This window comes from Pungitius pungitius, chromosome 15, assembly GCF_949316345.1.
Source record: "Pungitius pungitius chromosome 15, fPunPun2.1, whole genome shotgun sequence".
In the NCBI taxonomy this organism is placed as follows: Eukaryota; Metazoa; Chordata; class Actinopteri; order Perciformes; family Gasterosteidae; genus Pungitius; species Pungitius pungitius.
In genome coordinates this window covers 7,745,214-7,756,865 of record NC_084914.1, presented here as the reverse complement: position 1 = coordinate 7,756,865, position 11,652 = coordinate 7,745,214, and the positions used below count along the sequence as shown (strand labels likewise).

Here is an 11,652-nt window from a genome sequence, read left to right as displayed (position 1 = left end):
ATACAGTATATCCCTCTTAAGACTCTCTAATTGCTCCTCTCACACTCTACGTTCACACCTTCAGCTTTGAAAAAAGGGGAAATAGCCCCTTCTAAATCAGTGCTAAGTGCCCTTTCCAATGAGAAACGTCCTCTCTCATTGTATCCCCGAGCACAGCTGCAGCCGTTTACAGATGGACAAATAGCTCCGATAACACCTCCATACTTTCATCCAGACACACACACACACACTTCTTTGTGACTGGGTCTGCAGCCCTGACAGTGATCTCCAGGCACATGTGTGAAGAAGCGTCTTCAGTTGCTCCTCCTGCCTCTGAACACACATTGGTTCGAAAAGTTATTTTAGGCTTCAGAAGTTCCACTGTAACCCAGTACTTCCAGTGCAATGACAGGAGGAGTCGAGATTAGGCCCCTGCTATTCCCCCCCCCCCCCTGCCAACGGTTCCCCTCGTCCGGGGGATCTCCCTCCAAACACCAGTCGTAGCCATCGCCGCTGTTGCATTAGCCCGGATTCTCATTTTGAAAACAATGGCCGACAGTCTCTTGCAGGTGTTGACCGTGCCCACAGCGCCGTACCCCGACCAGAGGCCCGGCACCAGCGGCCTGAGGAAAAAGGTCCGCGTGTTCCAATCCAGGAGGAACTATCTGCACAACTTCATCCAGAGTATCTTCTCCTCCATCGACCTACGGGACCGACAGGGATCGACAGTGGTGGTGGGGGGAGACGGACGCTTCTTCAACAGGACAGCTATTGGGGTCATTGTGCAGATGGCAGCTGCCAACGGGGTCAGTGTCAGTGTGTGTGTGTGTGTGTGTGTGTGTGTGTGTGTGGGCGGGTGGAAGCATCTAAGTCAGACCTTTTGTCACCTCTTTGTTGTCATTAGTCGGACCGTCGTGTTGTCGTCTAACAATATAATTCGCAGCGTTGGTTGGAGACTTGGCTCATAGGGAAATAGTAATTCATTAAATGATAATAATAGAAATAATAAAGGTTATTCTAAATTAACATGTTAATGGTAATATATATATACACTCACCGGCCACTTTATTAGGTACACCTGTCCAACTGCTCGTTAACACTTAATTTCTAAGCAGCCAATCACATGGCGGCAACTCAGTGCATTTAGGCATGTAGACATTGTCAAGACAATCTCCTGCAGTTCAAACCGAGCATCAGTATGGGGAAGAAAGGTGATTTGAGTGACTTTGAACGTGGCATGATTGTTGGTGCCAGAAGGGCTGGTCTGAGTATTTCAGAAACTGCTAATCTACTGGGATTTTCACGCACAACTATCTCTAGGGTTTACAGAGAATGGTCCGAAAAAGAAAAAACATCCAGTGAGCGGCAGTTCTGTGGGCGGAAATGCCTTGTTGATGCCAGAGGTCAGAGGAGAGTGGCCAGACTGGTTCGAGCTGATAGAAGGGCAACAGTGACTCAAATAACCACCCGTTACAACCAAGGTGGGCATAAGAGCATCTCTGAACGCACAGTACGTCCAACTTTGAGGCAGATGGGCTACAGCAGCAGAAGACCACACCGGGTGCCACTCTTTTCAGCTAAGAACAGGAAACTGAGGCTACAATTTGCACAAGCTCATCGAAATTGGACAATAGAAGATTGGAAAAACGTTGCCTGGTCTGATGAGTCGATTTCTGCTGCGACATTCGGATGGTAGGGTCAGAATTTGGCGTCTACAACATGAAAGCATGGATCCATCCTGCCTTGTATCAACGGTTCAGGCTGGTGGTGGTGGTGTCATGGTGTGGGGAATATTTTCTTGGCACTCTTTGGGCCCCTTGGTACCAATTGAGCATCGTTGCAACGCCACAGCCTACCTGAGTATTGTTGCTGACCATGTCCATCCCTTTATGACCACAATGTACCCAACTTCTGAAGGCTACTTTCAGCAGGATAATGCGCCATGTCATAAAGCTGGAATCATCTCAGACTGGTTTCTTGAACATGACAATGAGTTCGCTGTACTCAAATGGCCTCCACAATCACCAGATCTCAATCCAATAGAGCATCTTTGGGATGTGGTGGAACGGGAGATTCGCATCATGGATGTGCAGCCGACAAATCTGCGGCAACTGTGTGATGCCATCATGTCAATATGGACCAAACTCCCTGAGGAATGCTTCCAGCACCTTGTTGAATCTATGCCACGAAGAATTGAGGCAGTTCTGAAGGCAAAAGGGGGTCCAACCCGTTACTAGCATGGGGTACCTAATAAAGTGGCCGGTGAGTGTATATTTACCTATTAAAGTTATCCAAATGTAAACAAAACGTTAAAAGCGTTTAGTTGTTTGTGTGGGTTCAAATTAAACTAACCAGCTTTATAAAAAACTGTTTTTTTGTCTAAAATCGAATACTCAACAAGACGGAGAAGAGACTGCAATGCCACACAACATGAGAACGATGCAACACAAAGAAATCAAGGGATGACTGTTGCAGTTACATAACCTTTGAGCTCCAGATGCTTTCTTACGATGGTTAGAGGGATTTAAATGACTCTTACACACAACATGACTTGCTCTTGATGTGCCATAACTGTGGTTCGTGAAATGAAAAGTGTAGTAGCTCTTACTTTAGCAAGAAGCATGACACACCAAACCTGATATGCAGCACTATTCCCTCCCCTCGCCTCCCCAGATAAATTAAGATATACCCTCATTCCCACCTTCTCACACACACACCCGTGTGACATTTCCTCAGGTGGGTCGTGTGATCATTGGACACCACGGGATAATGTCCACACCCGCCATTTCCTGCGTAATCAGGAAATACAAAGCCATCGGTGGCATCATCCTCACAGCCAGCCACAACCCCGGCGGACCTGACGAAGACTTTGGCATTAAGTTCAATACTGCAAACGGAGGTATGATGACTGGAGGGCAGGAGGCAGAGTGTTACCATTGAGGTTAACAAGGCCTTGCATGACTCATTCCGATATGTGGCACAAATACAGTAACAAGATATTGTTCAAGAATTATCTGGACATCTTCTCTGGGACAAAGTACATCGAAGGACCTGCATGGTTTTACTGGTGGATATCGAATCCAGCACTATGCTTAATGTAAATAAAACAGCAGTACAGAAATATATAAAATGTAATATTGTGGGTTTTTCTACTGCACCCAGGGCCAGCCAAGGAGGCTGTCACAAACAAGATCTTTCAGGTCAGCCGGACCATTGAGGAGTTCGCCATCTGTCCTGGACTGCAAGTGGATTTGACCACCCAGGGACAACAAATTTTTGATCTGGAAAACAAGTTCAAACCATTCACAGGTGAATCATTGTTCTGGAACCCAACACTTCGGGATGGTGGATGAATACTAGAGTGCGTTCCCCTGGAGGTTTACTGTATGTACCATCTGAGTCACGATGTGCATCGGTCATATGACTCGTGTCTGCCGTTCTTCAGTGACAGTCCATTGCAATGTTAATGATGGCATGTGAATTCATGTCATTAAAATACAACTGCGATTCTCATTTGTGGTGTCCAGTGGAAATCGTGGACTCTGTCGAAACCTACGCTAACTTGTTGAGGAACATCTTCGACTTTGCTGCTCTCAAGGAGCTTCTGTCGGGTGAAAAGCACATCAAGATAAGAATAGACGCCATGCACGGAGGTGAGAGGATATTTACCCAATGTTGGGAAAGTTCACTTTCTACATGAACTAGTTCAAAGTTCAGTTCACAAATTTTAAAATGAACTAGTTCAGTTCATAGTTCAAACTTAAAAATGTGAACTAAGTTCACAGTTTAGTTCTAGTTCAGTTCTTTTTTTCCCCATATGTTGCTGCAAGCTATTATTTTCAAAATTATTGCCACAGCCCAGAACCACAGACAGCAATTATTTTATCAGGTTTAACACTGAAGCTATGCATCAGATTTCATCTTCATATCCAGTTTTGCATCCTTATCCAACCAGGGTTTACATTAGCATTAAGGGGATTGTTGCTTTAATGTTGCTGTCCATTCACTCCACACTAGCAGCAGCTGCAGCGTTCACCCCTACAGTACATTCTCAAACACATGCTGCTTGAATGCTCTTTTTTAAATAAGCAATAAAAACACGACAGTTATCATTAAGGTGCAAATGTTTGCAAAGAAAGGTCAGATTCCTCCCATCCTCACCGACCATGTCAGTAACTTCATTAAACTCATTTAAATTATTATACGCCGCCTCTTTGTTACACGCAGCTTTTTTTGATGACGCATGCGCAGTGCAACGCTGGAGGCTGGTGTTGCCAGATTGGGTATTTTTTCCGCTACTTATTAAGGCGCGTTTACGGTGTGTTTTCTATAAAAATCTCGCAACCTATTTGAACAACGTTAACCTGAAAGTTCAATGAACGCGTTCAGGCACAACACTGCCTCTGCCTCTCTTACGGATAACGGTAAATGTAAGAAATGTAGTATATTTGTTTGCTTGGAGGCGAGGCTTAGTGAGTTAGAAGCACGGCTCCGCACCATGGAGGCTCAGTCAGTAGCCGCTGTTAACCAGCCATCTCCTATAGTCGGTGCGGACCACACAGACGTATCGTTTGCTCCTGCTAACCGTCCCCCGGCAACCCCCGAGCGGCCGGGAGGCTGGGTGACTGTCCGGAGTGAGCATAAGTCTAAGTCGAAGCACACGGTTAACCACCAACCACTTCACGTTTCAAGCCGCTTCTCCACACTCAGCGACACACCTGCTGAGAAGCCAACTCTGGTGATAGGTAGCTTCATTCTGAGGAGTGTGAGTAAGCGTCTCGTTATATCACTTTTGCAGCCAGCTCTATTGGATTAACATAATCGTGAACTAGTCCGGGCACCCAGAATACACAAACGTACGATGAAAACACTTCTCCAGTTTTTCTGTGTGTGTGTGTGTGTGTGTGTGTGTGTGTGTGTGTGTGTGTGTGTGTGTGTGTGTGTGTGTGTGTGTGTGTGTGTGTGTGTGTGTGCACGGGCAAGTTCCCTTGTGGGGCTGAGTTTGCAGTGCGTTTGTGTATTTACTTGTTTAATGTAAGTCAACAAGGCCCCATTGGACGCCTTACATGTCTTGGTTTCACCAACAAAACACATAATGATAGTGTATTCACATGCCCTTCAAAAGGAATGTGTGCCATTTAGAGGTGATGATAGACACATTTGAGTTTTCAGTGCATTTGTGTATTTTTTGGAGCTACGGAGGCGGGGGGCGGCAACCAAGACCCCCGTGTAGACCATGCAACGCCGTATAGATCTTTGACTTGGAAGCTAATGAGACAACCACATAACCTTCTAAATAACCAGAGTGCAAATAAAGGAAAGTACATGTAAAGGGCAGAGGTAGTGGTTGTACAAGACAAAGCAACAACAATAACAAAAAAAAACACACTTCTCCAGGCAGAACTCTCTTAACTGAGTAGATTGGGGGAGAAACATTGCAGCATTAAATTCCCTGATTTTGTGTTAAAGGATTTTTGCTTAAATATTTCATTTTTCAAAATTATAAGTATACGATGTTAATTAAATGTTTAAATTAAAAAGTCAAGTCAAGTTAAAAGTGAGTCAGCAAGTTGATTTGTCCTTGTGTCCTTTGCACCGTGAGCAGGAGTTGAACTTGACATGAATAGAGAATATTAAGTATATTTATTTGGAGGAAAAAAAATGCAACCTAAGATACATTTATTAAATTTAGGTATATGAGAACAATGGGTGCATCTGATTCTATTTTCAACGTTCCCTTTTCTACGTTTTGAGTTATTGGCTGATTTTCTTTTCACCATCACAGTGGTGATGTTAAATGATACATGAATTGGACACTTTAGTGCTAAATGTGGTTTTGAAATAAAATCCACAATTCATTTTGTTTGAGTTTTCTGAGGGAAGGACCGCTCATTTCACTAAACACTCGTAGGCTCCTCTCTCCTCTCGCCGCCTCCTGACGTCTCGGGGTGGAGGATCTAAGAGAGAAGTAGAGGGAAATAGCCGTTAATCGGACTTTGTTGCGAGTGACGTGTGCTGGACTTTGCACGTTAACGTGGCGTTGCGGTGCAGGCTTCTTGTCTGCACGCCTTAATTTTTCACCAAAAATTTGGTGATCCTTCTTCGTGGCAAGACTGTCTTGCCACAAAGAAGGATCGTTGGACGCAGAAGGGCCCACCCACCACCACCTGGTCGTCAGGTTGTTCGGACGAACAGCCTGAGGACCAGCTTTCTGTTCGGTCCTTCCGAACAGCCTTCTGCGTCCAACGATCCCTTCTTCGCCGCAAGACAATCTTGCGTCCGAAGATCCGACCGTTGCGGACCATGGGGGTGCGGGCTGCCGCACTCCCAATGCTCCCGTCGTAGGAAGGTCAAAAAGCCCTCCGGCATTTCAAGACACCTGCGCCAAAGCAGCCGCGTCTCTCATCCGGAAAGCTCTCCTGAGTTGGAATAGCTTCCACGCCAGAAGCATTGGGAGTGCGGCAGTCCGCACCCCAGCGGTGAATCTGATCTTGGAAACCCGCTCCTATATCTTGGCTTTGGTGGTGACGCTCTATGACGTCACGACGCGTCATGTCGGAGTCAGGAGTTGTTTATGGTCTCTTCAGTTTGCGGTGCGGTGAGTCCATAAACAACTCCTGACTCCGACGTGACGCGTCGTGACGTCACAGAGCGTCACCACCAAAGCCAAGATATAGGAGCGGGTTTCCAAGAGCAGATTCACCGCTGGGGTGCGGACTGCCGCACTCCCAATGCTTCTGGCGTGGAAGCTATTCCAACGCTGGAGAGCTTTCCGGATGAGAGACGCGGCTGCTTTGGCGCAGGTGTCTTGAAATGCCGGAGGGCTTTTTGACCTTCCTACGACGGGAGCATTGGGAGTGCGGCAGCCCGCACCCCCATGGTCCGCAACGGTCGGATCTTCGGACGCAAGATTGTCTTGCGGAGAAGAAGGGATCGTTGGACGCAGAAGGCTGTTCGGAAGGACCGAACAGAAAGCTGGTCCTCAGGCTGTTCGTCCGAACAACCTGACGACCAGGTGGTGGTGGGTGGGCCCTTCCGCGTCCAACGATCCTTCTTCGTGGCAAGACAGTCTTGCCACGAAGAAGGATCACCAAATTTTTGGTGAAAAATTAACGCGTGCAGACAAGAAGCCTGCACCGCAACGCCGCTTTTAGGGTGCAAAGTCCAGCACACGTCACCAGTGTTGGGAAAGTTCACTTTCTACATGAACTAGTTCAAAGTTCAGTTCACAAATTTTAAAATGAACTAGTTCAGTTCATAGTTCAAACTTAAAAATGTGAACTAAGTTCACAGTTTAGTTCTAGTTCAGTTCTTTTTTTCCCCATATGTTGCTGCAAGCTATTATTTTCAAAATTATTGCCACAGCCCAGAACCACAGACAGCAATTATTTTATCAGGTTTAACACTGAAGCTATGCATCAGATTTCATCTTCATATCCAGTTTTGAATCCTTATCCAACCAGGGTTTACATTAGCATTAAGGGGATTGTTGCTTTAATGTTGCTGTCCATTCACTCCACACTAGCAGCAGCTGCAGCGTTCACCCCTACAGTACATTCTCAAACACATGCTGCTTGAATGCTCTTTTTTAAATAAGCAATAAAAACACGACAGTTATCATTAAGGTGCAAATGTTTGCAAAGAAAGGTCAGATTCCTCCCATCCTCACCGACCATGTCAGTAACTTCATTAAACTCATTTAAATTATTATACGGCGCAGCTTTTTTTGATGACGCATGCGCAGTGCAACGCTGGAGGCTGGTGTTGCCAGATTGGGTATTTTTTCCGCTACTTATTAAAGCGCGTTTACGGTGTGTTTTCTATAAAAATCTGGCTTTCCTATTTGAACAACGTTAACCTGAAAGAACGCGCCGTAGACACCAGGATGAACGAGTTCACAGTAACGTTCATCGGGCATTAATACAGTACGTTCAGTTCACGTCACCCAAAATATGAACGTGTTCATGAACTATCGTTCAGGCACAACACTGTATTTACCAACAGCAGGTCATCTTCATTACTTTTATTTCAAGTAAAAATGAGAGGTGTTGCTACTTTTAGCTAATGCTCAGTAGGTCATAACAAATGTTTAGTAAGACGATCATGTTTCATTATAAAAAGAGTGATATGAGATTTAAAACAACACAAAGCTCATGTTCCTTAAATAAGTGAAGATAAGATAAAACAATCCTTTAGTAGTGCCGCAATGAGGGAAATTCTCTGGATCTACAGCAGCAAAGATTAAAGTGCAATTAAATATTTGCTCAGGATAAAATGTGATAACATCTACACAGCTATTGCATTTTTCCATGTTTCACAAACTCATGAATTGTATAAACAAATCATAAGGATCAGGTCACTAAAGCTATTTACGAGTCCCCAAATACTGGAACTAATGGGTGAACACTTCCCACATCTCCCTCATCATCCCTTCACCGGAAGTCATGGTACAGTTATTTATAGGGTAAGCATTTTGACATGACAGCACACCTCTATCCATATGCTCCCCAATGCTCTCATTCACTGTCAAAACATCAACATTTATTAACTCATTTAGGATTACAGTCAGATTTTGTCGTCGTCTGACAGCCTCTCCGTTTCGATCATCAATCTTCTCATTTTACTAATTTTAAGTGTATTTCCCCAAACATTGAATTGTTGTGTAAAACACATGCTGGCATGTTCCTTGGTTTTGTTGTGTGTTATCGTTGTGTATTTACTCATCATTGTCCCTAAAGCAGTCATCACACTGCCTCACCTGCTTTTGCCTCCCAGTGGTAGGACCATATGTACGGAGAATCCTCTGCGAGGAGCTGGGCTGCCCCCTCGATTCTGCCATCCACTGTGTTCCATTGGAGGATTTTGGGGGTCAACACCCAGATCCTAACCTCACCTACGCTGCAGATCTGGTTGACAGCATGAGAGACGGACAGTATGATTTTGGTGCAGCATTTGATGGTGATGGGGTCCGTGTCCTGTGGCTTGTCTCTTCATTCGATTTTGTGAACGAGAATAAAACATCATCCTTATCCCCGGTCCGTCTGGCCTTCTAGGACCGTAACATGATCCTGGGCCAACGCGGCTTCTTCGTCACTCCACCCGACTCTGTGGCTGTCATTGCTGACAACATCTTCTGCATCCCGTACTTCCAACATACAGGGGTGAGAGGCTTCGCCCGCAGCATGCCCACAAGTGCAGCCTTAGACAGGTAAAAATACATATTTTAAATCTGATTTTCAATTAACAACAATTTTGGTACAAATAGATAAAATAAAATCCTTGTATTTAACATGCAATCTACACAGTAATAATAACAACGGCATATTGTTATGCTTAAAAACGGTTCAATGTACTTTTTTATTGTATTTCCTGCAGAGTCGCCAAGGCATCAAAAATAGAGTTATATGAAACTCCCACTGGGTGGAAATTCTTTGGGAACCTGATGGATGCAGGAAGACTGTCTTTGTGTGGGGAAGAAAGCTTTGGTACAGGTACTGTATGTCTTCAACAAGTTATTCTGTCAAAATATTGTAACTTACTTAGTAGGTGTGTGGTGAGGGGAGGGCTTTATGTTAATGGTTAGGCTTTTATTTTCTGTGCATGGTGAACAAACTCCCATACGCTCTTTCAGGTGGAGACCATATTCGTGAGAAGGACGGGCTTTGGGCCGTGCTGGCATGGCTTTCTATCCTGGCCACTAGAAAGCAGAGTGTGGAGGATATCCTCAAGGATCATTGGCTAAAATACGGAAGAAACTACTTTACCAGGTGAGGAGTCAACATTTGTGCGTTTTTTGTTTGTGTGTATTTGGAGTACTCCATCAACCATCAAATCCCCAAAACACAGGGAATCATTAGTTATGTCTAGGTGGACGTGATGTGCATTCTTGATTTGATATAGATGGAGAGTGGACTGATTATAGACAGATACACGTTAAGAATTTACAGACACAATATGACTGACATCTAGTGGATTATATGTGCCATTACATTACATTTCCAGCCCTGAACTGTCAATGCAACGTGGCGCTGATGGTACGATCTCGTATTGTTCATTTGAATAGATGGACATTTACTGTAACCAGATATATCATAAGCTTAAGCCTTATGATGTCTTCTAATTGTACTAAATAGAGATTCAACCATTATGGAATCTTAAAGACATTTACTTTTTAATTACAAGGAATAAATTTACACATTATTGGAAAACCTATTGCATTTGCTAATTTAAATGTATTATTTTCTTAAAATAGAAAAATGAAACATTCATAAAGCTCCACTCTTTTAATAATATATATTTATATGTGCTTTTTTTCCCAGATATGACTATGATAACGTAGACATAGACACAGCCTGTGAGATGATGGAGGATTTGGAGATGATGATCGTCGACAAATCCTTTGCGAAGCAGAGATTTGCTGTGGAAGACAAAATTTACAAAGTGGAAAAAGCGGACAACTTTGAGTACACAGACCCGGTAGACAGCACCGTCTCCAGGAACCAGGTACATGACACACTGAGTTCTACAAGGGCCACACTTTTGTGTCTACTGGGTGTAACCGGTGGTCACTGGGTATACTGCGGCGACCGATATGACCAAAACATCTCTAATATTCCACGCTGGTCTGTCCTCACTGCAGGGTCTGCGGATAATCTTCTCTGATGGTTCTCGAATCATCTACAGACTCAGTGGGACGTGCTGCGATGTGGCAACAGTTCGAATCTACATAGACAGCTATGAGAAGGAGCAAATCTTAGAAGACACACAGGTAAAAAAAAATCTAATTAAAAATGACTTCCTCGATAGGTTAGCCAAATAGTCCTGAAAATTAAAAAAGTGTAAAAAGTGTTATGATTGGAATAGAACATATTATATGAAGTGAAAGCTCAACTCTAACGTATCTACTCCTAAATGACAGTCAGCTAATTGTGCACAACCATGATTTAGCCATTCTTATACAACTTTAAAGAGAACACATGTAACTGTAATTGAACCCCCTGTGTTTCAATGCATTTGTGAAAAAGAAAGCCTTTTTTTCACTCTAGCAGAATGCTTTAAAGGCAATATAATAAACAACAATTTTTTTGTATAACCTTTCCTGTTGCTCTAAAGTGTGCAGTAATTGCTATGCTTTCAAAGTCCTGCTTATCGTTAAACCTTAATGAGGTAATGCACCAGTCAGCATACGACAGCCAGGTGCATTTGTCTCTAACCTTATACTTCATGTTTGGGGCAGGTAATGCTGGCACCCCTGGCAACCATCGCCGTGAAATTTTCCCAGCTCCATCGCAGGACGGGTCGAAGTGGCCCATCAGTCATCACATGATTCAATTTGTTACTCCATCATTGCTAAACTAATGCCCTATTTGTATTTACTGATGTTTCTATTATGTAGCAGCAATTTGCATTTCAGGCTAAAATATATTCAGTGTTTTTCTCTGATTCTACATTAAACTGCTTTTTATTTTTTAGGCCAACTGTGATCTTTGTGTAAACATATATTTTAATTGCACTTGGATTATCAGTAAATTGTTTTAAACATGTACTTCAATAAATAAGTCACTGGCAAAAAGCACATTGTTTTAAAACCATAGTGATCAAAATAACTACGCATGACATAATACTGTCTGATTAAACACAGAATGTAGATGTCACTGCAGTTTCACTTCCTTT

The 11,652-nt window shown here is 43.7% G+C and overlaps 1 protein-coding gene across 1 annotated transcript; it reads left to right on the top strand.

Annotated features, from left to right (window-relative positions):
• The first annotated feature begins 251 nt into the window (after window positions 1-251).
• LOC119203260 (phosphoglucomutase-1-like) lies at window positions 252-11,599 on the top strand. Its single transcript, XM_037457152.2, has 11 exons — window positions 252-785; window positions 2,716-2,878; window positions 3,142-3,288; window positions 3,507-3,632; window positions 8,755-8,945; window positions 9,033-9,187; window positions 9,355-9,470; window positions 9,611-9,746; window positions 10,299-10,482; window positions 10,619-10,747; window positions 11,216-11,599. The coding sequence occupies exons 1-11, from the start codon at window positions 528-530 to the stop codon at window positions 11,303-11,305; spliced, it is 1,695 nt and encodes a 564-aa protein (XP_037313049.2). The 5' UTR covers window positions 252-527; the 3' UTR covers window positions 11,306-11,599.
• The last annotated feature ends 53 nt before the right edge of the window (window positions 11,600-11,652 follow it).

What these genes read in the sequence shown, in the direction of transcription:
- LOC119203260 (XM_037457152.2), top strand. Translation starts at nt 528, where the DNA reads ATGGCCGACAGTCTCTTGCAGGTGTTGACCGTGCCCACAGCGCCGTAC. An exon ending in GTTCAATACTGCAAACGGAG is followed by an intron (nt 2,879 to 3,141) that starts GTATGATGACTG and finishes TACTGCACCCAG; the next exon opens with GGCCAGCCAAGGAGGCTGTC. An exon ending in GGAAGAAACTACTTTACCAG is followed by an intron (nt 9,747 to 10,298) that starts GTGAGGAGTCAA and finishes TTTTTTTCCCAG; the next exon opens with ATATGACTATGATAACGTAG.